This window comes from Vigna radiata, chromosome 9 (genome assembly GCF_000741045.1).
Source record: "Vigna radiata var. radiata cultivar VC1973A chromosome 9, Vradiata_ver6, whole genome shotgun sequence".
In the NCBI taxonomy this organism is placed as follows: domain Eukaryota; kingdom Viridiplantae; phylum Streptophyta; class Magnoliopsida; order Fabales; family Fabaceae; genus Vigna; species Vigna radiata.
The window spans coordinates 4,371,085-4,395,935 of NC_028359.1; the positions used below are offsets into that span (position 1 = coordinate 4,371,085).

The 24,851-nt window shown below is 32.5% G+C and overlaps 2 protein-coding genes across 2 annotated transcripts; one reads left to right on the forward strand and one right to left on the reverse strand.

Moving 5' to 3' along the window:
- Nucleotides 1-8,978: 8,978 nt before the first annotated feature.
- LOC106774020 (abscisic acid receptor PYL9) lies at nucleotides 8,979-12,597 on the forward strand. The gene is made up of 3 exons (XM_014660817.2): nucleotides 8,979-9,321; nucleotides 11,291-11,506; nucleotides 11,898-12,597. Exons 1-3 carry the CDS (start codon nucleotides 9,196-9,198, stop codon nucleotides 12,111-12,113), a joined length of 558 nt encoding a protein of 185 aa, XP_014516303.1. The 5' UTR covers nucleotides 8,979-9,195; the 3' UTR covers nucleotides 12,114-12,597.
- A 7,812-nt stretch (nucleotides 12,598-20,409) lies between these two features.
- Nucleotides 20,410-23,829, reverse strand: LOC106774019 (pentatricopeptide repeat-containing protein At4g01030, mitochondrial). Its single transcript, XM_014660816.2, has one exon. It carries the CDS (start codon nucleotides 23,669-23,671, stop codon nucleotides 20,825-20,827), a length of 2,847 nt encoding a protein of 948 aa, XP_014516302.1. The 5' UTR covers nucleotides 23,672-23,829; the 3' UTR covers nucleotides 20,410-20,824.
- Between the last annotated feature and the right edge of the window lie 1,022 nt (nucleotides 23,830-24,851).

Genomic DNA, 24,851 nt, shown 5'->3' on the forward strand with positions numbered 1-24,851 from the left:
TATAAAAGTAAAATAGTCATAAAAATATAAAACTTTATATATTTTTTTAAAATAATAAAAAAATATTAAATAAGTATATAAATTTTAAGTGTGTCAAATAATATTTAAAAAAATAAACATATCACTCAACTTCCATGGAAGCCATTTTCAAAAATTACAAATAATGTGAATATCATTAAAATTAGTCCACTTTTATCTGTTGATGCCTTTTCTTAAAAAGTAAAATATGGACTTTAAATTAATTTATTCGAAGATAATGTACAGCATTTATTGCACACCCAAGTGGATATACAGTGGTCACACCCGATTGCAATAATTAGTTATATGTCATCATCCGATTCGATGTCTATACCATAGGATGTTTTTTCAATTATTTTATTTTGAAAAGGTAATGCAACTTTGGAGTACTAATACCCTCTTATTAATAGTGTTTTTATATTTTTGATTAAGTATTGAAGGCTAATTTCTATGCATTTAATTTTTATTTTTTAATTATTTAGGCAAACAATAATTTTAGAAGATGTTTTTTAAGCTATGTTTGTAAATATTAAATACTTTGTTTAGATCATGTTTTCAAATTTAAAATTCTTCCTATACTCTAAAATACCATCTCAAACTTTGGCATGATAATTGAACAATTTATTTTATAGAAACTCACTTTGTGATAGTAAAAATAAACACAATTCTCTTTATAAAGGAATATGAAAAAACATTCAGTTTCAAACTGAAAATGAAATATTGGTTCATTGATAAAAATATATATGTAAAGAGTTGTATGAAAAGTTTAATATGAAAAATTATACAAATTGTCAATACTTACGAGTTTAATAAAAGAAGAAAATGGTAAATATGTAGATAAAATAGTTTTTAAAGATACGATTCAATTTTTCCTATGTTTGATTGTCAAGTTTAATATCATATTTAATGTATATTTTTGTGTTCATTTGCATTTGTAATCATATCCTAGAGAATATTACCTTAAAGGATTTTAAGATATTTTGTAAGTATTAATCTTAATTTTGTCTATAAAAAATGTTTAAGACTTTAATAAAGATATGACAGTTTCGATTATACAATAGATGGAAAAGAAGAAAAAAAATACATGGAATATCACACTTTAGTGATTATGGCAAATGTATGTCTACATTCATGTTATACTAGAAAATATATTTATTTTTTGTGTATCTTTCAAACTTTACAAAGGGTTGTTTATATAGTTAAATAGAGAACAACATCTCACAATATTAAATGATGTGTGGCTAAATTAAGCTTTACAATACTAATAATTCTCTCATTAGGAGCTTGATTTACTTTATCATGTACATGCCTTCATTATTAATTATTTTTGAAGGTTAGTTGATGCAATACAAAGCCTCAACTTATTTGTTGTGACGATCTTGGTCAACATATAAACTGGATTCTCTACACTTGGAATTTTCAACATAGACAAGTCTCTATCATTTATCAAGTTTTTGATAAAATGATACTTCAATTTAATGTGTTTGCATCTAGAATGAAGAATTGGATTTTTAGTAAGATATACAACACTTTGACTATCACTAAACAATGGATGGTCATCTTATTCTTTCATTGAACAATGTCATTGCTTCTGAGATAGTTACATACTCAGCTTCAGTGGTTGAGAGGGAGACACTTCCTTGAAGTTTAGATTTCTAACTAATAATTATACCACCCAACATAAAAAAGTAACTTGTTGTGCTTTTTCTACCATCTAAATCTCCTCCCGCATAAGAAAATCCTTGTAAAGTGAGATTACTTCTTCTAAAAGACAAATGCATTTTTGAAGTGTCCTCCAAATATCTTAGTGTCCACTTCATACCTTCCCGATGCTCCTTTCTCGGATTTGATAGAAACCTACTCACAACTCCCACTACATGTGCTATGTCAAGTCTGGTGCAAACCATAACATACATTAAGCTTTTATTGCAGATGCATATGGCACTTTAGACATGTAATGTTCTTCTTCAACTGTTTGAGAAGATTTCCCTTTTGAAAATTTGAGTGAGTTCCCAAAGGTGTATTATTGGTTTTAGCATTTCCAACATTGAATCTCCTAAGCAATTTTTCTATATATTTCTCCTAAGATAAGTTCAAAATACCTTTATATTTATCCCTAAAGATTCTCATACCAAGAATTTATTTGGCTGGACCAAGATTCTTCATTTCAAAGTTTTCTGACAATTGCTTTTTCAACCTGTTAATTTCTGTCATATTAGCTCTTGTAATCAACATGTCATCAACTTATAATATAAGGATGATATAACTGTCAACATATTTTTTCACATAACAACAACGATCTTCTTCAAATTTGTGATTAACATTGTTATACGATTTGAAATCTCTTTATTAAAATCATAGCATGACAATTTTGAAATTTTCATAAATTTATAGAGTTCTATTCTTTAGAAACCAAATCATATATGATGTATATGATTCAATTTCTATAAGACCCGAGAAAATAGGGTCTTAGAAATAAAGTTTTGTTAAGACTTAAGTATGTTTTCTTTTAGGATATGATATGTCTGATAATATGTTATGTGAGAATATCTTTGTTAAAACATAATTATGTTATTTCTTTGATGTTATTTTAATAAAGTGTAAAACATGTTTTGGTGATATGTTTGTTGGATTGTGATATGTGTGTGTTTGATAGTACCAATATGATGGGTTGGCTTGTTGATAGAAAGGTAGTATAGGATTGAATGGTTGTGGGTTCAATTCTAAGTAGGAAGAGAGTTAAGAAAAACCTTTAGTTATATGTATTGTTGTTTAGGGGCAAAATGGTCTTTTACCTTTATTAATTGGTGTAGAAATAATATAAAAGAGGTGTAAGAAGTAAAATCATGCGAATTAAAAATATAAATATATTATTATAAGCAGGGGAATATTAGAGATAGGGTTTAGGGTGATTATAAATACTAAGATATAGGAAAGATGAGGCATTTATGTAGAAACCCTAGAAACCCTACATCAAAGATAGAAACATAGAGAAAGAGAGAGAAAAAAGACGTTTTTGGGAGAGAAGAAAGAGTTGCAACAAACCTTAGTGCAACGGAAGATTTATGGTGCTTTTGGAGTATAGATAAAACTCTAGTATTGGCCAAGGTATGGGGAAAATTACCTTTGTTTGCTTATTTGTTGTATTATATATGTTCTTGATTATTTTGATTGGTAATTCTTGTTTTGATGCGTATGTATGTGATTATGATTATGATTATATGTGGTTATTGTTGGATAAGGGTTTGTATATCCATGGGGATAGGGTTTATGTAATATTTGTATTGGGTTTTTCCCTAAGAAAGCATGTATCATGTATGTCTTTGTTGGGTTATCCCATAAAAATATGTATTGATACTAAGGGGGAACAAAGTTATGATGTTTGGAGATTTTACCATGCAAATATATGTTATAAAATGGTATGATAATCATATGTAGAATATTGAGTTTGTTTAGGTTACAATATGCATAATGGTGGGTTTTTGGATGATTCAAGTGACGTAATGTATGTATTAGGGATTGTTCATAAGGGTATATGAGATTTGAATACATGCATGAGGTATTGGGTATGTTTCCTCGTGATCTAGGGTTGATGTATGTGTGTTTTGAACACTTGAATTCTTGCCAGTATGTGTTTCGATTTGACAATAATCTATTATCACTAATTATATTCGACTATTTGTGCATTAGTTTTGAGTTTTGCCTTGGGAATAATCGATTATCTGAGATAATAATCTATTATTTGGGATAATAATCGATTATTCCTTCATACGTGATGAATATGGAAATTTGTTGCGCCAAAATTACTGAGATAATCGATTATCTTAAGTGATCATCGATTATAACAGGATATTTTTGTGTAAATGTGAACGTTTTGGGAATAATCGATTATCATAGAACATTTTTACTAGGAAAACTGCATTTTGATGAAGAATGAGCGTGGACCAAGCTTGAGGAGTTGTAGAACATGATGATAATCAGAGAATGAGATTAATGGCCATGTTTAAGGTCAGAGTTGACTTGTGGTTGAGATTTGGAGCATGGGTGAGTGTTGGGGTGTACCTGAGCATATGGTTGATAAGCATATGATTGAGGATAAATCTACTTGTTGTACCTAGTAAGTCCTAAGATTATCTACGGATAAGTACTCCTTTTGACATTGATTGTTGAAAAGGGAGGGATATTCCCTTTTACATTGGTTCTTGAAAAGGGAGGGATATTCCCTTTTACATTGGTTCTTGAAAAGGGAGGGATATTCTCTTTGGCAAATAGTTGTAGAAAAGAGAATGACGTTCGAGTATCGAACCTTCCTTGTGTGGGAGTGATAATGTTTTCCTTACCCTTGTGTGGCAGGAAGACATGTTATTTAGCTATATTGTGGGATTACTTGAGCAGATTTGTAGGGGGGAGACTACAAATGGTCTTTAGGAGCGACTATAGACGGGTGAGGTAGGGTACAAAAGTGGGACTGATTTTTCCTACTATGATTTTTATGGTTTTGTGGAGGCTCACAATGGCGTTCATGATGGGGTTAATCATGATGGTGGTACACGTTTTAATGATCGGAATGATGTTGATGCTCCAGAGTATGCTATGTTGATAGTGATGGTACCATGTAGTGTAGTTAGCATAGGTGTTGTTAAGAGGATAAACGATTTGTCTATGCTTAGGATGTTCGAGATAACATCGAGGATCGATGATCGAGTATTGAGGATCGACTAATTTAAGACAATTTAATTATTTATGTTAGAAGATTAGGAATTCTATTTCTAAGTATGAGATATTTGATTAATGATGATTTAGTCAGTATATATGTATTTTGGTTTATGATTGTTTTATCGGTAGTTGGTAAACGTGTTTGTGTTGTGTGTTTCTGAGTAAAATTATCAGCAATGATCGTATAATGCATTATATGTGAGCAAATGATATTATAGATGTTCCAAAGACATGGTAGATTCGTGAGATAATGGGGAAAAGATTAGGTTTTCTTTATTGTTCTTTTAATTGGACTTTTTATACAATGTAATGTGGAGAATTTTTATTTCCTTGGTCATTTTAATTAATTTAAAAAGATGTAATTGGAAATTACTTTTGGAACTAATATAATTTGATTTAGTTATGCATGTTTAATTATCTAGGTTTTTTAAAAGTATGTTTCCACACTTTAAGAAAGTTTAATTATTATCGATTTTTGTAAGAACTCCAGACACCCGAAATTTTGGACCATTACAATTTCTATAAAATGAAAGTATATAAATTTGTAAAAATTTTAAAATTGTAATTTTATTTTTTTTAATTAGTTTATCTGAGCGAGAGATATAGGCTTCAATTATTGAGGAATCGAAGTCTATATAGTTTATATATGTTTTAGTTTTTTAAGAACTAAAGCCTAAACATTAAAAACAATTAGCATTGAAATTTTAATCTTTTTTTAATAGCAAGATTTATGCTTTAGTTATTAACAGAACCGAAACCTAAGCATCATATAGGCCCTGATTTTATAAATAACCAAAACCTAAAGGATTATCTAAGGTAAATTTAGACTTAATTTTTCGAAGGCGTCACGATTCTCTCTTCCTCCCATTACTCTCTTCCACAATATATTGTTCGTCATTCTGTTGTCACGACTTTTCTCTTCTTTCTCTTTTCTTTGTATTTTGAAATTGCAAGATTTGTTCACAATCTTTTGTTTTTAATTTGTTTCTTAATCATGGGAGTCTAATGCATTGTTTTTGTATTTTTGTTTAGGTTTCTTAATTCATCACTTGATACTCCAAACATGTAAAAGTCCAGTTCTAACTAGTTTTTTTCTTAGGTTCAAAAGAAATTTCAAATTTTTTAAATATTTTTAATTATTTTTGTATATTTATGTTAAAGTATGTTTTTTTTTATGTGTAATGTATTTCTTTTTTGTATGTTTAATATATGCTACATTTTTTTTTTTAATTTGTAATTATAAATGTTTACACACACAATTTGAGAACCAAACACTACCACATAGACAAAGACAAAATTCAATTTCACATTATAGTTTAGGGATTATAAATATATCTAATAATTCTTGTATTTAACATAATTATGTTATATATATCTTTGTTTTTATATATAAAATACAATACAAAAATAACATTTATTATAGGCGACATTAATATCTTAAAAACAACAAAAATTTGTTGATAAACTTTTCTTTTGAATGAAATTCCAATGAACCAAAATTCATCTATAATATCACATATGGAACTTAAAATCCATAAGTAATTACCAATAAATTTATATATCATTACATATGACATATATCTATCGATAAATTCAATGTATGTTTTTATGATAATAAATTATGTTCCTTACATTAAAACAAACTTACATATATTTATCCCAAACAAACATACAATGTCCAATTAAGTATATTCTCTACACAAATGTGCTAATATTTCTATCTAAACACTATCATACAATACAAGTAAATCCAAACATAAATTATTTACAATATTATATATGACAATAACAAATACAATAAATAATAAGTTATTAAAAAAATAATGTATAGGTAAGTATTGTATCCACCCATATAAAAAAAAAAAACCTAACAAGTATTTAAAAAGTCCTATTAATCTACATTTAGTTAAACTATCAATCTATTAGTTTAATCAATAAGTTGTCCACAACTTCTTCTTTTTTCGTAATTAGATAACTTTTAAAAGTCCAATAATAACAGTGTACTTCTATTAATAATATAAGAAAATAAAAATTAATTATAGAATAAAACTAATAATAAACAAACAACTAAAAATAAAACTCAAAAAGTATATGAATATAAAATAAAATAATCGTTTAAATCTAAAATTATAGAAAGTTGACTGTAATAGAATAAAATGAATTAAAAATATTAAGAAATTTTTTATGAAAGTTATTTAAAATAATAAAATTAATTTTTTATTAGTTTATAATATAATTATATAATAAGAGTATTTGTAATTTTTATTAAAATAAAATTAATCTTTCAATAAATATATATATATATATATATAAAAGGTAATTGTAATTTTTAAGTTTATTAGTTGTTATTATAATTATACGATAAAATTATTATTTTTATTTTATGGGTAATTTTATTACATAATAAATATAGGAATACAAATAAATAGGTAAACAAATTTTAAAAGAAAAAGAAATGTTTAAAATATAACATTTTAATTACTTGATAATGAATGTTAAATACAAAATAACAATGACTATATATATATATATATATATATATATATATATATNTAAAATATAACATTTTAATTACTTGATAATGAATGTTAAATACAAAATAACAATGACTATATATATATATATATATATATATATATATATATATATATATATATATATATATATATATATATATATATATATAAGAGTAGGAGAAATCATGAGTAAAAACATATTTTAAAAATATTTAATTTAAAAATGAAAATAATTACCAATTTTATATTTTGTTTTTATTATAATTAAAAAGTAAAAATATTGATTACAAGAAATTTATTCTAAGACATAACTTAATATAAAAAAGTAATATTTTTACACAAATTTGTGATCTACTGCGCAGTTTTTTATATGAATTTTATAATTGTTAAAAATATTTTTCATACTTTTATTATAAAAGTGGTAACATTATTTAGTTTTTTTTTTCGTATTTATTTTCTCTCCTGTTCCGTGCTCAACCTATAATACACCTGAAAATTAACAGCACAATCAATATAGTTCTTAATCATAAGGTTTTAATTTATAAATTTTAAATAATAGTTTTTATATGGTGATTTTATGTTTTCAAAAATATTTTGTATTCTAAATTTTAATTCCAAAATAAAGTAATTTAGTTTTTTTTTTATTATAATAAAGTTAACCTTATATTTAAATTCAAACTCACGAGACAGTTTATTTTTAAAAATGAATTTAAAAGTTAAAAATTGGTCACCACTCAAACTAAATGATACAAAAATTAACAAAATCTACTATTTCACTAAACAATTTCATTAATCTTAAAAAACATTAATATATCTATTTTTTCGATTGATTGTTCATTTTTAAATCTCCATTGAAATTTAACCAATTGACATGCTTTGAAGTTTTAACCATTGTCAAATTCAAAAATTTGTGAAAGTTAAGTCAATCGACTGTGTCGTTTGACTTTAACTCATCCAAAATAGAAAGGCAAGATTGGTTGTAACTCGAAAGAAAGAACTCATACAATTGGTGATTTGTCTGCACCTGTACTTTTGCTTCTTTCTATCGAATTTTTAACCAATCAAAAGCATATATTATATATAGAATCAAAGTACTTCATTAGCCCTATCATTCATATCTATTATCATATTATATATAAATATAAATCATACCATTATTATATTATGGTACAATGCATCAAAACATTGATCTCACTGCTTTGAATTGTACTATGGTTAACATCAAAGTATTAATTTACCAACATAGAAATATAGTTTAAAAATTTAACCTTTCCTAATAAATACATTCTTAATGAAATACCCTTTATCTCATTTCTTTATTATTTTTTGTTAATGAGTTACACATCTTTTTTCTTATCTTATAGATATTAATATAGTCAAAACTAGGTAAAAAAATACATGTTTTTTACATAACTATTTTCATACCTTGTAAATAAAATTATCAATGGAGAGTATGAGCATGGTAGTAACACTTTATGTTTCCAATGTGTACAAGAATTTTTTTTTCTTAATGTTTTTGATATTGATGTATGCTAAAGCATAATAAGGGAGGCAAGGAGGAAGAGAGTGTTGAAGAACATGAGATAAATAAAGTAATAAGACCCACTCATAATATGCTTAATGTTTTTGATATTGATGTATGCTAAGCATTGTTGAAGAAAAACAATATAATAAAACATTGTCGGTGGATTCATGGATTTTTGATGTACTGCCAAGCTAAGCTAAGGTTGACACTTTTTTACACCAACTCTTCTCTCTCTCTCTCTCTCTCTATCTCTCTGTACAGCCTAAGCTTAAGCTTATCTCTCCCCCACCCCACTTGTTGCCTCTGCCCTATGTTATAGCCAAAAGGGTGAGAGAGAAAGAAACACAAACAACAAGCATAGAGAGAAACTAGAGAGAGAAAGAAGTTGAGTGAGTTTAGAGAGATAGATAAGAGAAGAAGATGATGAACGGTGACTCTCGCAGTGCTCTTGAGGCACAGTACATAAGGAGACATCACAAACATGAACCGAGGGAAAACCAGTGCACTTCTGCTCTTGTTAAACACATCAAAGCCCCTGTTCACCTTGTTAGTTTGCCTTTTCTACCTTACCTTGTTGGACCGATTGTGTTGTAAATTGAGTGTCTTTGGTTGGTGGGTCTGATTTGCTTGATGAGGGTGGGATGAATTTTTTTCCTTTTTATTTTTTGGAGATCTGTGAGCTTGTGCTTGTTCTGGGGTTTTTCCTTTGAGTTTCTAATTTTGTATACTTATCTGGCTGTGTTTATCATGGCATTTCTCTATTGTTTTTTGTCTTTTTCTTGAAGATGGGTGGTTAACTGGCTGTTCTATATTTTGAGTTATGTAGATGTTGTCAAAGTTGGATTTTCACCTTTGAAGATGCTGGTTTTTCTGTTGGGTTTTGGCAAGATTTTAAATTGCAGTCCATGTTGCATGTGATCGCAATAGCAGTGGCGATGATCATCAGCAATTGCAGTTGTGATGCCGTTGCAGTGACTCCACAAATCTTGACACTACAGTTTTGGCTGCTGCAATTGTAGTTACTGCCATGCAGTGATTCCAAAAAATAACAGCTTTGAAGTTGCAGCCATAACTGAAGTTTTTTTAAAATCATGTGTTTTGGTTATGAAATCAGTTTTTGGGAAGGGTATTTTTCATTTTACTAAGATGTTTCCTTTGAGTTTTATCTGTTATACTCGCTTAATTGCTTCTTTGTTGTGTTTGTGCATTTGTTTGTCAAGTCTTCCATAAGATGGATTTTTCAGCTCATGAGATTTTTTGTTTGGTTTTGACAAGATTTTGAAAACAGTTCAGCTTTGTCACCATCTTTGCAGTTGTGAAAAATTGTGAGAAATATGGCCAATGCTGCAGCAATTGCATTGGGTGACGGGTTGCAGTGATTTCAAGAATCTTGATGTTGTGGCATAGACTGGGATTATAGTTGCATGTGATTGCTATGTCTCAAAAATCTTGATGCGGTGGCATCACTGTAGTTGCATGTGGTTGCAATAGTTCCAAAATCCTTGATGCTGCAGTGTTGGTCACAATTGCAGTGGAGATGTGGCCAAAACTGTAGTATTTTTAAAACCTTATATTTTGGTTGTAAAATCAGTTGTTGGGGAAGGGTAATCTTCCTCAAATCTGGTCTTGATTGTGTTTTTCCTAACATGTTTAATTTTTGAAGATGGTGTTTTCTGTTTGTGTGTTTGTTTGTCAAGATTTACAACAGTGGATTTTTCATCTCATGACGCCAGTTTTGAATTGTGGCTGCTGGTGCTGCTTTGTCACCTTCCTTGTTGCTGTGAAAAATTGCAGACAAATATGTTCTGCTGCTGCCGAAATTGTAATGGTGTTGCAATTGTTGTGAATTAAAAAATCTTGATGCTGTGACAGCGGAATACAATAACTCCAAAAACCTTGACACTGCAGTGTCAGCCGCAATTTCAGTCACAATGCGGTTGTAGTGACTCCAAAAGCCATCACACCGAGGCTGAAATTGCGGCTTTTTGAAACCTTGTGTTTCGGATAAGCCTTTTGGGAGAAGGGTAATCATCATTTTATCAGAAGGTTTTGTTTGAGGTTTTCCTGTCACAGTTACTTCTTAAGATAAAAAACACAGTAACCTATTTGAAGGTTTTTCTTTTTGTGTGTGTGAATGAATTTCTCTGTCAAGTTTTGCGAATCAATCCTTCTGGTTAATAGAGGATGTAAGTGGAAAAAGAAGGAAATTTGAAAATGTTGGATGGGGTGCATGTTACTCAGCAGGTGATGACACAATGGCATAAGGGCCTCTAATTCTTTGTTTTTTTGCAGACTTGTTTTCAGTACATCAAGTAATGTGTAAAATTCTCAACTTTTACCAGATTATCAACCAATTTTATTCTTTTTATGGACTTTTGATGAAGGTTCAGTGTCATGAAATTAAAGAAATAAGTATATGTGATGATGGCATGCTTTCTTATTCGGTGGATTTTAGCATAGCAGTGTAGGAAAAAAGTAATTGATTGAAATATAAACCATTTGTTTCCCTTCCCAGGTGTGGTCGCTGGTTAGAAGATTTGATCAACCCCAGAAATATAAACCATTTGTTAGCAGATGCATCATGCAAGGAGACCTTGGCATTGGAAGTGTTAGAGAAGTGAATGTTAAATCTGGCCTTCCAGCCACAACAAGTACTGAGAGGTTGGAACAACTTGATGATGAGGAGCACATTCTTGGCATCAGGATTGTTGGAGGCGACCATAGGCTGAGGGTATGATCCTTTTTTCTTCCTTAATTTATTAGGTTGTTCCTTAATTTCTTTTTCTTATAGGAATTCTGGAATTTGTTGAGTAATGGAAAATAGTCTGAAAGAATTGTGATTCCAGAGTCTCCTGTTTGTTCTGTGTATTTTATCTGTTTATTCTATAATTTCTAATCCTTTCAGCCTTGCTTTAATCAAAAGAAATATTTCACTATGATAATTGTGGCCGGTTTTAATAATCTCTGAGAAGAAAGCAAATGTTACCAAGCTGAAATGCCACTATTTGTTTGAGTCTGGATGGTTTGTACTGAGAAACAGCCTAAACTATTAAGTTTGTCACTTCATTTCCTATGGTGTTATGGTGTGTCAGTATAATAATCATGTTTTGTGGAATTTGCAGAACTATTCTTCCATAATAACAGTGCATCCAGAGGTGATTGAGGGAAGACCTGGAACAATGGTGATTGAATCATTTGTGGTGGATGTGCCTGATGGAAACACTAAGGATGAAACTTGCTACTTTGTGGAGGCTTTGATCAGGTGTAACTTAAGCTCTCTTGCTGATGTCTCAGAGAGGATGGCAGTTCAAGGCCGAACCGATCCCATCAACCATTAAGCATGTCTGGGGGAGAATGAAGTTGGTTCATGATCCATTGCTCTCTGATCTAGTTCCAGTGTGAACATTGGTTGGAGTATTCCTTCCATTGTTCCCAGAAGTTTTGGAAGTTTTTTCCTCTGTATCATGGATACAATTCCCCTACCATCCCTCACAAGTTTTGTAAGATGAGATTCTGAGCCTCATGATGGTTGGGGAAAGTTTTTTACCTGCTCTTTTCTTCCTGGATTTTGTGAATGGTGGTTTGTTACTACAGTTGTCTGTAAATATTTTTGTTGAGACAAAACCAGTTTCTGCACTCTTTCAATTTCATGTTTAGTTGCAACTTTTGCCAGATCTATGTGCTGGTGCAAGAGAATTCCAAATAGTGGATACTTCCTTGTTATTTTCTTCTAAGTAGTGTAGCTTTTTTAAGTTACTTGTTCCACCTTCTCCCTGTTTAGGTCTATGTTTTCACAATCAATCAAGTTCTTTGTGCTCTTCCTCTCTCTCGGTATCGTTTATCTTTGAGGAATTTCAAACAAAGATACCATTTCTTCATGCACTTACTTTGAGGACCTTTTAAGACACTTTTAGTACATGCACCTTGCTTTGAGGAACTTCAAAGAATACTGTTTATTCGTTGCAAGTGCTTGCTTTCCAATTCAGCTTAAAATTTGCACTTTATGGGGGAGAGGAAGAAATGCTATTTATAAGAAAAAGGGTTTAAAGCAATAGGACACATAAGAAGTACTAAAGAGTTGAAATAAAATTGTGGAGAAAAGGGTTGAATTTGCAAAGAAATTAAGTTCTGTTGGTACTTTTTTTCTCCTGTGTGTATGTATTGGTGCAATTATTTATGAATGTCACTCTCATCATGGGATAAGATTGCATTAAATACCCTGTGAAGTTTAACCGAATCACGTTTAGAAGTGTTGTGCCTGAACCTTGACGTTGAGGTAAGACACAAACAATCAATACTCTAGATGTTTTTTGTTGAGTAGGGAAGGTGCTGGAGGTATTTAGGAAGGTATTTTAATGCTCAAGTCACTGTTTATGATGGTGAAGTAGTAGATTGCATAATTGATGTGGTTTTAGTGGCCAAGGTGAGAGCATGTAGTTGTCAACTACATAAACACTTATGGAATATAAGGTGTTGTATTGAACAAAGAGACAAATTCTGCACATTAAAATGTCATAGAAGTAGTTTGCAGAAGCATTAATCCATGGTTAACTGCTATATATACATATTGAGACATCAACATTTTTCATTCATCTCACATCTTGATTTTCTTTTTCAATAGGGGCAATGTTTCCTTTAATAATTTATCTTTCTTTTCTTAATCTGTTGTTTGTTATATAGTATTTCTTATGTTATACTTAATTGAATAAATGTTGATGACTTATTTTCCCCTTTCATTCACTGTGTATTCCAAACTACAAATATAGAAAAAAGGGTGATGAGGTTTACAAAGATTCCTCAAAGAAAAAAAAAAGGTTACATAGAGGAAAAGTGTATCAGTTTGTGAGGTGTTGATTGAGAAGATGGAAACATTTAAACCAGTGGCAGTCTATGATTTGCATTAAGCTTCACAAGCACATGCAACTTTATTAAGAAAAATGTTCTGTCGGTCCATTACCCATCAAGAGTTTATTTTTCCTTCTCTTTTTCTCTCACCTTTTGCATTATATTTATGGCTTCAAATTGAATGACTTGATGATAAAATTTGTGGATACAAAACTAAATATAAGAAGGAAAGATATATCTTCTATGTGATGTATATGAATGGTGTTCATTCCCTCCAAAAACATTAAAATGAAGTATAATTTTAATTTTAAAGTTGTGTTAATTTGGTATAACTTCAGTTTGAAGAAATCATATTAGTTTAGTATTATTTAATTCGTTGTAATTCTTTTTAACTTTAATTGATGTAGTGGTAATTTGATATTGTAAGAATCCCATAATTTATAAGGTTATTGGACTTCAGGAAGGGTAGCCAGGCCCATCAGACCAAGACATTTGAGCCTTTAGGGGACTTAGCCAAAGATCAGAAAATCATTTCAGCCTTTCCCCTTTCTCTCTCTAGAAACCCCATGCCTTAACATATCTCTGCCTTCTCTCTACCATTTCAAAAAATTTAACCGTTCAATCCTGGTGCGGAGAGCTTCCATTCAAACCGAATATTTCTCTGTTCCGACTAGGTAAGCTACTTCTCCCTTTCCTCTTCACTGTTTTAGTGTCTAGGGCATGCAACTCTACAGGTTACATGCTATTAGCATGTTTCCCCTTGCAATCTCTGCCAAGTCAAACTCTGAGGACATTACTCTATCGCCATTTTGGTGATCATAGGTTTTGTGAGTCCGGTGCTGTGAGGATACTGCTAGGACGGATATTGTGAGCTGCATTGAGCACCAAAAAGGTAAGGGGAGCTAATTATATAGATAAATATATTATTTCTTGGTTTGTGTATTCATTGATGGAAATATATGTTGAACTTGTTGTGAATTGGTTGATCTGAAAATATGTTGCTTTGTGAATGTAAGATGATATGCTTTGGAATATTATGCATGAATCTGTGGATTTGGTATTGCATGGGTTGGCTTATTTTAAATGGATGGGATGTTGGAAATTGACATGCTGAAAATGTTGTGTTTACTGGAAATTTGATTTTTACTGGTGATATGATGAAGGGTCATGGGCTGTGTAGAATTTAGGGTCTGTGAGTGGAAGTGAGGTACTGGTTAAGGGTAATTGAGGTTTAAGAACGCCGTAGAGCAACTAGGATACTTTAATAAGTCGGTTGAACCTGATTAGGAACCTCCTTCTTTGTTGGTAGGATAGAGGGAACCTAAAAACCAGAGCCGGCACATCACTGATCATAGAGCAGCCATGGCCTGGTCCACTCAGTTGTGACTAGTCATATGTGCTGGTGCCGAAGGTGAGTCCGATGTGATGGACATTTGTTCCCACTCCGGTGACCAATTGGGGTACAAGAAGGTTGGGAGAGAGTAGAACCCTTAGGACAGTTAGAGGATCAGTAGAGGAATTGGGTTGATTTTGGGTTGGTTAAAGGGAANCGAGATAGAAAATTTAGGTATNTGTGGTGTGGGGTGTGTACGGTCTGTCTAGGCAGTTTAGGTAACTTAATTTAGACTTGTTTGGACTATAAAACTGAACCAAAACCTATCAACAGTGTCATAATTGAATCAGGNCCCCTAAGTCTTAGGNATGAATGTTTTAGAGTTAAATTCACACCTAGGTCAGCTTATAATTACTATAGGAATAGTTTAAATTGGTTAAACATGTTTCATATCAATATTAGTGTTACAGAATTTAAATTTAACAATTGGATATGTCTAAGATGTACCAAAACCAGAAAAAATTAGGTTGCTGTCAAAAACTGATGAGAATATTCGATTATCTCACTTGATAATCGATTATTCTGGTCAGAACTTCATATTTTCTTCAAAGTTCTTGCAAATAATCGATTATCACATGTAATAATCGATTATCATATGTAATAATTGATCAAAACTCTGCCACCGATCAACGACCAAACCCCCTTGACGACTCCACCGTCGTTCGCCATTCAACGGCCACCGGAGGTCCACCAAGAGGCGGCGCCGCCGGTCATTCTTCGCGTCTGTTCCAGCGTCAGTCGTGCCGTTTCCACCGTCGACGACCTTGAGGCTCTGCCACCGTGGTCGTCTAACCCTGCCTTGGCGAGGTAGATCTATTTTCGATTTTTTGTTGTATATGGGACAGTTTCGAACCTTGAACCTTAGGATACTTTCGAACCTTGGTTGTAATGGCTTGCTGAATGCTAAGTTTGGATTATTGAAAAGTTATTGTCTGTTAATATAGGATAGTAATTTAATCTGCTGGAATTTCACCTCGAAGGTTCCATATCTGAAAACAATTTGCAGGAATTAGTAAATGTGCTTTGTAAATAGGACTTTATATAAAGAAAGTCGTGACTAACGTGAAAACAAAAGTAGAACCTTTGTTCGGACATATCATTGTTAGTTTCTGTTGTTTCTAGTTAGTTTTGCTTTCTGTTGTGCCAACTCTCTATGGTATCTGATAACCTTGGATGCTGAAAGTGATTCTATTATACAAATTCCTGACCTAACCTTTGTCCTTATTCCAAGTTATTTGCCATTTATTCCTTTCTTTTTCGTCTTTTTAAATTGAACAGAATTATAGCATGTGTCTTCTCTTTATGATGTACACTCATCTGATTTTTTTCTTGCCAGTCTTAGTGTAGAGAAGTTTCCTACCATCATTTAGATCTTAAGTATTATAAGAGAACAGAATTAAACGAATAAAGTTGGCCTTTTTTACCTGTCCTTTTTCCAAGTTATTTGCCATTTATTCCTTCCTTTTTCGTCTTTCTAAATTGAACAGAATTATAGCATGTGTCTTCTCTTTATGATGTACACTCATCTGATTTTTTGTTGCCAATTTGCTTTCTACTCCTTAGTGTAGAGAAGTTTCCTACCATCATTGTGCGAAGGGGGTAGAAAGAGTACAAAAAGTATACTGTAATGGAATAGACTGTATAAATGACCTCCTTTTGTACAGACTCCTTTTGTACTGATGAGATGCATATGGCAACTTGGTTATCAAATCACAATGATGGAGGGGCAGACTCTCAAATCCTTTTTCATCTTGATCTAACATCAATCTACTCACATTAGTTCACAATTAGTTTGAACCATAGCATGATATTCTAATTCGCTTGATGTTTCTAAAACATTTTTGCTTCTTATTCCTCTGTGACATTAAACTATCTCACAAAAAAACACAGTATCTTGGGGGTGGATTTTTAATCTGTAAGAGCCCCTACCAATTACTTTTTGACCTTGCAAGTTGTCTTGATTGCTAATACAATATTAATTAGATAAGTTGAGAATTTGCGTTGCATTTATATGCTTTATTGGCTGGCCTCATCTTGTCAAACCTAGAACCCCAAGAGAAGTATATCTCGTAGAATTGTTTTTCAGTAAGAAATCATACATGAGATCATTTGTTATGTATCNGATGAANATANAATAATTTTTATGNTTGATTTAGTANAAGTCTATGCATGNTTTATTTAAAGTTTATGTATTTATATGGTCACGCCTCAGTTTTGTATTTCCATATCACTATATTTTTAAAATTGAATACATTGTTTATATGTTTTATTGTGCTGTGTCTTTTTGATCTTTTTGATCATGAAACTGTTGCAGTTCTATTTTTATGTTCTTTTCTTTTCTGAAGAGCTCAATCTTACTTTTGTGGAATTTAACCTTAAGTTAACCTTACTTTTTTGTGCATACATTTTTCAGTGATGGATTTCAATAAAGCAAAAGATGGTAGGAATGTAAGTAAACTTGTTGTCATGTTACAAACATCCATAATGTTGAGGACCTTGGAAGTCAGCAGATGTTTGAATCTCAAGTTTCACAATCGGGATTCATGTCCTTATTGACATCTGCATACTACACTAATGATAATGTTGACTTATCACCATGTACTTATACACACCTTTAGGAGATGGACTTTTGGAAATGGACCAATTTTTGGGGTATGTTCCTTCATTTCATCATTTTTGGGGTACTTATACTACTGTTATTGAACTTGGTCATATGATTCATTTTGTGTGCAATTATTTGTTTGCAGGAGAAACTTCAAGACATTAGGGAGAACTTTGTTTCTGATCCTCATAATGTGAGGCGGAAAGAATTCTTGCAATATATACAGTTCATGTATTACATTTTGATGAAAGAAATGTATTATTAACATTTATTAGTAATGCAATTTGAACATTACAATGATGATTGTGTTAGATTTCGTAATGATTTTGACATGGTTTAATACAACAATGACCATTATTTGTGTACGATATTTGCTGCACATTATTTGTGTGTTATTTACAAGGTTTTATTTTTTCACTGAAAATATGCATTTCAAAATAAGTCTGATTGAAACATGCCCTTTTCGTGCAGTAACTTAGCTACAACTACCCACTTATAATGCTTTTGCTACCACTTAAGTCTCTGCACCATGACTTCAAACAAAAACGTTTTTCTTGGGGATGGACTGCAATGTAAATGTCTTATTAAAACTTATTTAATGAATTTTATTCAATATATTTGGTGGATAATTGGAGTCTGGAGTTCAAAAATAAGTTGTTCATTGAAAGATGCCCTCTCCGTGCCGAAAGTTAGTCTAAACTATCCACTTATACTGCCTTCGTTACCACTTAAGTCTCTGCATTATGACTTCAAACATAAACATTTTCTTGGGGATGGACTGCAATGTAAATGTCTTATTAATACTTATTTAATGAATTTTATTCAATATATTTGGTGGATAATAAAGTCTGGAGTTCAAAAATAAGTTCATTGAAAGATGCCCTCTCCGTGCCGAAAGTTAGTCTAAACTATCCACTTATACTGCCTTCGCTACCACTTAAGTCTCTGCACTATGACTTCAAACATAAACGTTTTCATGGAGATGGACTGCAATGTAAATGTCTTATTAAAACTTAATTAATGAATTTAATTCAATATAAATGGTTAACAATAAAGTGTGGAGTTCAAAGCGCCGTTGTTGATTGAAAGATGCCCTCTTCGTGCAGAAAGTTATCTTAAACTACCCATTTATATCGCCCTTGCTACCACTTTCGTTTCTGCAGCATGATTTTAAACAAGAACGTTTCCTTCTCAATGGAACTTGGTATAAAAGTGTTATTAACTGATAATTAATTAATTTTATTGAATATACAAACGTGCCTAACAATTTTATTTTATGCACAAAAGTTGAATTTTATTGAATATACAAACCTACCTAACACAAAAGTTGAAGATGATTGCCCATCTAAATTCACAAACCTGCCTGACACTTATTTTATGCACACAAACATCACAATCACAAATCAAAGTAATTAAAACACTTTCATACAATCCAAATAACTTCAAAAAAGTGCAAAAAAGTAAATGTTTGTACATCAACATCAGTAGTTCTATTATCCAGGCCATGTAGTTTTGTAACATCTTTGGAAGGTTATCAACATAAAAATATAACTACAACATATTCAAGTACTCATTTCTTTCTTCTACCGTCTGCTGTAAATGGAGTTCTCTTGGCACGACTGACGCTGAAAGAGACGCGAAGAATGACCGGCGGCGCCGCCTCTTGATGGACCTCCGGTGGCCGTTAAACGGCGAACGACGGTGGACTCGTCAAGGGGGTTTGGTCATTGATCGGTGGCCGTTGCACGGCGAACGGCGGCGACTGACGGTGTGGCAAGGTCGCGGAGCTTTGATAGTTAGGAGGGAGACTTTCTCTCTCTAGGGTTTCTTTCAAATCCTGAAATCTGAAAATGAAATCTCAATTCAAAATGAAAGCGGACCTCTGTCAGACACTGCTAATCCACGTCATTTTTGAATTTTTTTTTTTTTATTAAAGGCTGACCAATCAGAGCATGACACGGTAGTGGTGTCAAAAATTTGTCATTCACTGTTTGTCAAAGTATCATTTTCCTTTAATGTTTTTGCCACTCATTTCCTTCTACCACCTTTTGCTTTATTTTAAGCGTTAAAATTAAATGGCTTAGTGATAAAATTTGTGTGATCAAAATGTGTGATCAAGTGTTCATTTCCTTCTTGTCCCACCACATGTTCATAATTTTAGGAGTTAAAATTGAATTATTTGATGATAAAGTTGGTGAATACAAATAAATAAATATTATGTGTATGTATGTGATGTTACGTTGAGTTAACAATTACAGTAATTAAAAAAAAAAAAGTCATTTGCATGTTTTACAATGATTAATATATATTCCCTTTTTATTCCATCTCCTTCTATCTCATTTTCTTCATATCTTTTTACCTCTTCCTTTTCTTTATCACATATGTCATATTTTATCTCTACTTTTGCTTCTTGGTTTTTCTTATCACTCCACAGGAAATAATATTAAGATCTTTCAAAATATTTTTTTATTATATTGACTGAAATTTGTAGAAAATTACATTTGTTTGATTGTACCCACAACTCAAACTCGATTCTGCACTCAATTTTCAGTGACTATGTACATCACTTGCTAACATGAGCGACTCTGAATAATTTATGCCATAATCTGTTCTGAAAATTTCCTGCATATATATTATTTACAGGTGCACTGTGTTTCTGACATCGAACTTTATGTGAATGATGGAGAAAGAGGATGTGAAGTTAAATGATGTAACAACCATAGACAAGATATTCTGTGTAATATATGATTTCTTTTCTCGAGCTGGACAGCTTGTTGCTTGAATTTGAAAAATATATTTCATAAACAATTTCAACTTTACTTTTTCATATGCTGATGAAGCCAACTGATGCTACCCTTGCAAATGGTGAAACCTGGTAATACAATAATTTGTTGAAGTACATAAGGCTCCAGAATCAATCAACATACCAGGCGCATGCTATATCACTATTCAGTACCTTGCATGCTATTTTTCATCGCATTGCACGTTCTATCCGTTCTTCAAACTCTTTTCATACTGTGGCTTGCAAAAAAGACGAACTATTTCAGGTGAAGAATACAACTTGCATAAAGGGTATTCAGTGATTCCTAAGAAACTCAGTCATTCATTAATTTAGCATAAAGTTCCTCATGAACACACTCCCTGTGTTGATATGCAAGACTACAATAGCTAGAGAAGAAAATGCTTCATGCTTCTGGTCTTGTGTCTTGTTACCAAAGATCATTGCATGAGCATTCTCCATTCATGAAATGGTGGAAACGACCACCGTCTCTGAGGAAAATCTCACGGTTCCGAGCCAGAGAAATGTACTTTGCTGCTGTGTGACAGTCTTGGCAAATTCTTGTGTTCTTCACTACCCTGATGGGAGATCCATCGCTAGTTTTAATCAATCCATATGTCATTGCCAACTTCTCTGTGTGACTGAGCAGAACCTTTTCCTTCTCCTTCTCATCAATGTTCTGAAGTACACAATGTGTATCAGGTACATATCCCAGCTTTCTTATGTCAGAGACTAACTGATATAACTCAAAATATATTTCTCCTTCTTCTGGATGTGGTTCCCCTTCAGTGGAGAACACATGAATAGTTTGCCTTACTTGTGTCCAACTCCAAACATTTGGAATTTTCATCCCCATGGCAGTCATTGAGTCCTTAAGACGCTCCACGTCCTCCCATCTGTCAAAACTGGAATATATGTTCATCATCAGTACACAGTTAGCAGAGTTATATGGCTCCAACCTCAAAAGATTCCTTGCTGCAATCTCTGCTATCTTAAGGTCTTTGTGAATTCTGCAGGCTGAAAGAAGAGCACCCCAAATACTAGCATCTGCCTTTTGAGGCATGGCGTGGATGAAATCCAAAGCTTCATCAAGAAAGCCAGCTTTTCCAAGAAGATCTACCATGCAAGAATAGTGCTCAATTGTTGGAGTAATATTATAGTTTGTCTTCATGCTGTCAAAGTGCTTCCACCCTTCCATGACTAAACCTGAATTCTTGCAGGCAGATAGAAGAACGGTGAAGGTTATAGCATCAGGTATGAGACCTGTTTTGCACATGCTGTCAAAAAGATTAAATACCTCTTCACCACGGCCATAAATAGCATATCCCATCATCATGCAATTCCAACATGGTAGTGTTTTCTCCTTTATTTTCCTGAAAACCTCATGGGCTACTCTTAATTTTCCTCCCTTACTATACATGTCAATAAGGGCTGTGGCCACATATATGTCATCCACAAACCCATGTCTCACACAAAAGCAGTGTATCTCTTCACCTTTCTTCAACAGTGATGGTCCAGCACATGCACGGAGTAAGCTGCAAATGGTTGTGGAGTTAGGTTTTACATTTTCTTCTTGCATTTGGATGAAAAACTGCAGGGCATCCATGTAGTTCTCATTTTGACAGCAGCCTGATATCATAGCAGTCCAGGACACCACGTTAGGAGTTAATCCCAAACTCTTGATCCTATTCATCAAGGCCAAAGCTTCCTCACTGTGGCCCCACATTGAATAACCTGAAATCAAACTATTCCATGTCACCAAATCTGGTTTTATCCCTTCTCCCTCCATCTGTTTCAATAGATTTTCCGCATTGTTAAACAAGCCCTTGTAGGTGTAACCTGATATCAATGAATTCCAAGCACAAATATTTTTGTTCTTTGAATGATGAAACACTATTTCAGCTTTATCTAAGGAAATATTCTTAATATACATATCCACTAAAGAAGTACAAACATAGGCATCATAGTCAAGGTTACTTCTCATTATGTAGCCATGGATTTCTTTCCCAAGATTAAAGCAACCCAATTCAATAACTGCTTGCAGAGCACTAGTTATTGAACATGAATCTGGCTTGAAGTTAGCCTTTTGCAGGCTCCGGAAACTGGTGAGAACCATTTCATATGATCCCTGAAGAAGATGGCCAGACAAAATAGAATTCCAAGTTATAATGTCTGGTGTGATGCTGGAAGACTCCATTTTTTGGAGGATACCCCACGCACCATTCAAACAGCCATTGACTGCATAACTCGAAATAATTGAGTTCCAAGATGCCAGGTTATGATCCTCCATTGAATCAAAAACTGCTCTAGCTAGGTCAAGTCTATTGTTCCTAGAGTACATGCTAACTACAGAATTACAAATTGAAGTATTTGACAATCTTCCAAATTTTATAACATACCCATGAAGCTGCTTCCCTTCGCTGAGAGCTCTCAACTTTCCACATGCTTGCAGCAGTTTGACCATGGTGCCATCAGTGGCAATGGCAGAAGCAAATTGCATTCGACGGAACAGCTCTAAGGCCTTCTCCCACCTCTCACTCCTCAAGTTTGCCATAACACTTGTATTCCACAAGAAATCTTCTTGAAGTGGTGTCTCATCAAACACTTGGTTTGCCCTATCTATTCCCAAGCACTTCTCGTAGAGATTGATCAATGCACAACTCAAATGTACATCAACATGGAATCCTCTCTTAACCAAACAAGCATGAACTTCCATCCCAAGCCACAACTCCATCAAAGACAAACAAATTTTCAGAACAACAGTGAGAGCTTTGCTGTCAAATTCTACTCCTTTATTATGCAATTCCTTGAACACCTCCAGAATCTCATGTGAGTCACCTCCAAAATTAGAAAACTCCTCCAGAAAAGAATTCCATAAAAGGTAATTCCTTGAAAAACCCACAAAGAAAACCTTTGTTGCTGACACAAAGTCTCCAAATTCCAAGTAGCTTTTCATCATGCTTCCATCCATTGTGACTGAGCTCCCTCTTTTTGGCAATTTGACCATCTGGGCATGCAATTCCCTCACAGAATTCAAAGTCTTCAACTCACCCAAGTTATCCAAAGGGTGAAAGAATGGAGAGAATTTTGGTGAGGAAAATTGAGGAGAAGAAACTAGCTGGGGTTCTGAGATTCCAACAGAAACTGAAGTGGGCGAATGGCTTCTGGGTTGCATGTGGGTTTGTGGATTCTGAACAAAATAAGGATTGAGATGGTGAAAGGGTTGTACAAGATTATCCATAAAACTATGTCTATGAATGGCGATGCAAAGTGTCATTGGAGTGTGATGAATGGAAGGGACTGTAACATTCTAAGAGAACTCTAGCTGAAGCATAAAATCCAATTATCTATTTACAAATGTTTTCATCTGTTCATGTCGGAAAGTTTTGCGACCACGTGGAATGCCAAAATGAAAATTGTTGATAAGGTTTATCCTTATAAATGATTTTTTTTCGAAGCGTAATTTGTTACCCTTCGTAGTTGGTGTCAATGTGCAAGCACCCAGCCTTTTGGGCCCCCACTAAACTGCATACTTTGGGCCTCTTGAATCTTGGGCTATCCTTTTTATAGGCTTTTTCTTCCAGCAGCCCCATTATTACCAACTGAACCCCCATACTAGTAGAAAATGATTAAAATACTTTCTTCACTACACCACTTATGAGGAAGAAGAAATGGAACACATTCTATGTGTTTTGGAAAGTTGAGTCTGAAAAACTAATTCTATAAAAGGTATTATATTCTGAAAATTATATTATTGAAAGCTAATGTATTCTAAACATGTATTGTCATTGATGTTAGTTTTTTCTGTTATTCTTGAGTTTTATATACCCTTCTATTAACATCCTTTACCTTTAATAAGAATTTTCCTTTTCTATATCTTTTTCTTTGTTACCTCTATTTTTTTCTCTTCGTTTTTTTCTCTCTTAATCTTGAAGGAACTCTCAACTATTCCAGTTTCCATTATCGCACTTATGACTTATGGTATAATTGTTACCAACTTTCACTTTGACACTTTACTCTCCAACTCAGCTTCACTACTCTTTACTCTCCTATCAAACCTTAGCTTCTCCCAAATAAAGTGTGTTTACAAGTATAAATTAATTATTAATATAAATAAATTTTCTTATTTAAAATTACATTTTTTGTTAGAATATACATAAACAAACACAAAATACCAGGTGTATGTGAGCTTTTAACAAACCTGGAAAGCCTGACTCTATCTTATTTGTATGGTCGAGTACATAATTAAGCTAGAAACCTTTTTGTTTAATCACAATCAAACAAATGTGATTCAGCATTTAACAAAGTCGTATAATTTACAAGTATAGTTATCAAACTCTCCAATTAACTCAAACTCGTACGTTTATGTTTTCAAACATGGCTTTCGAATTAATTCGGAAGTAAATTTGTTTTCTATATAAACTCGATAGAATTAACTGTGAAATCGGTAAAATCGT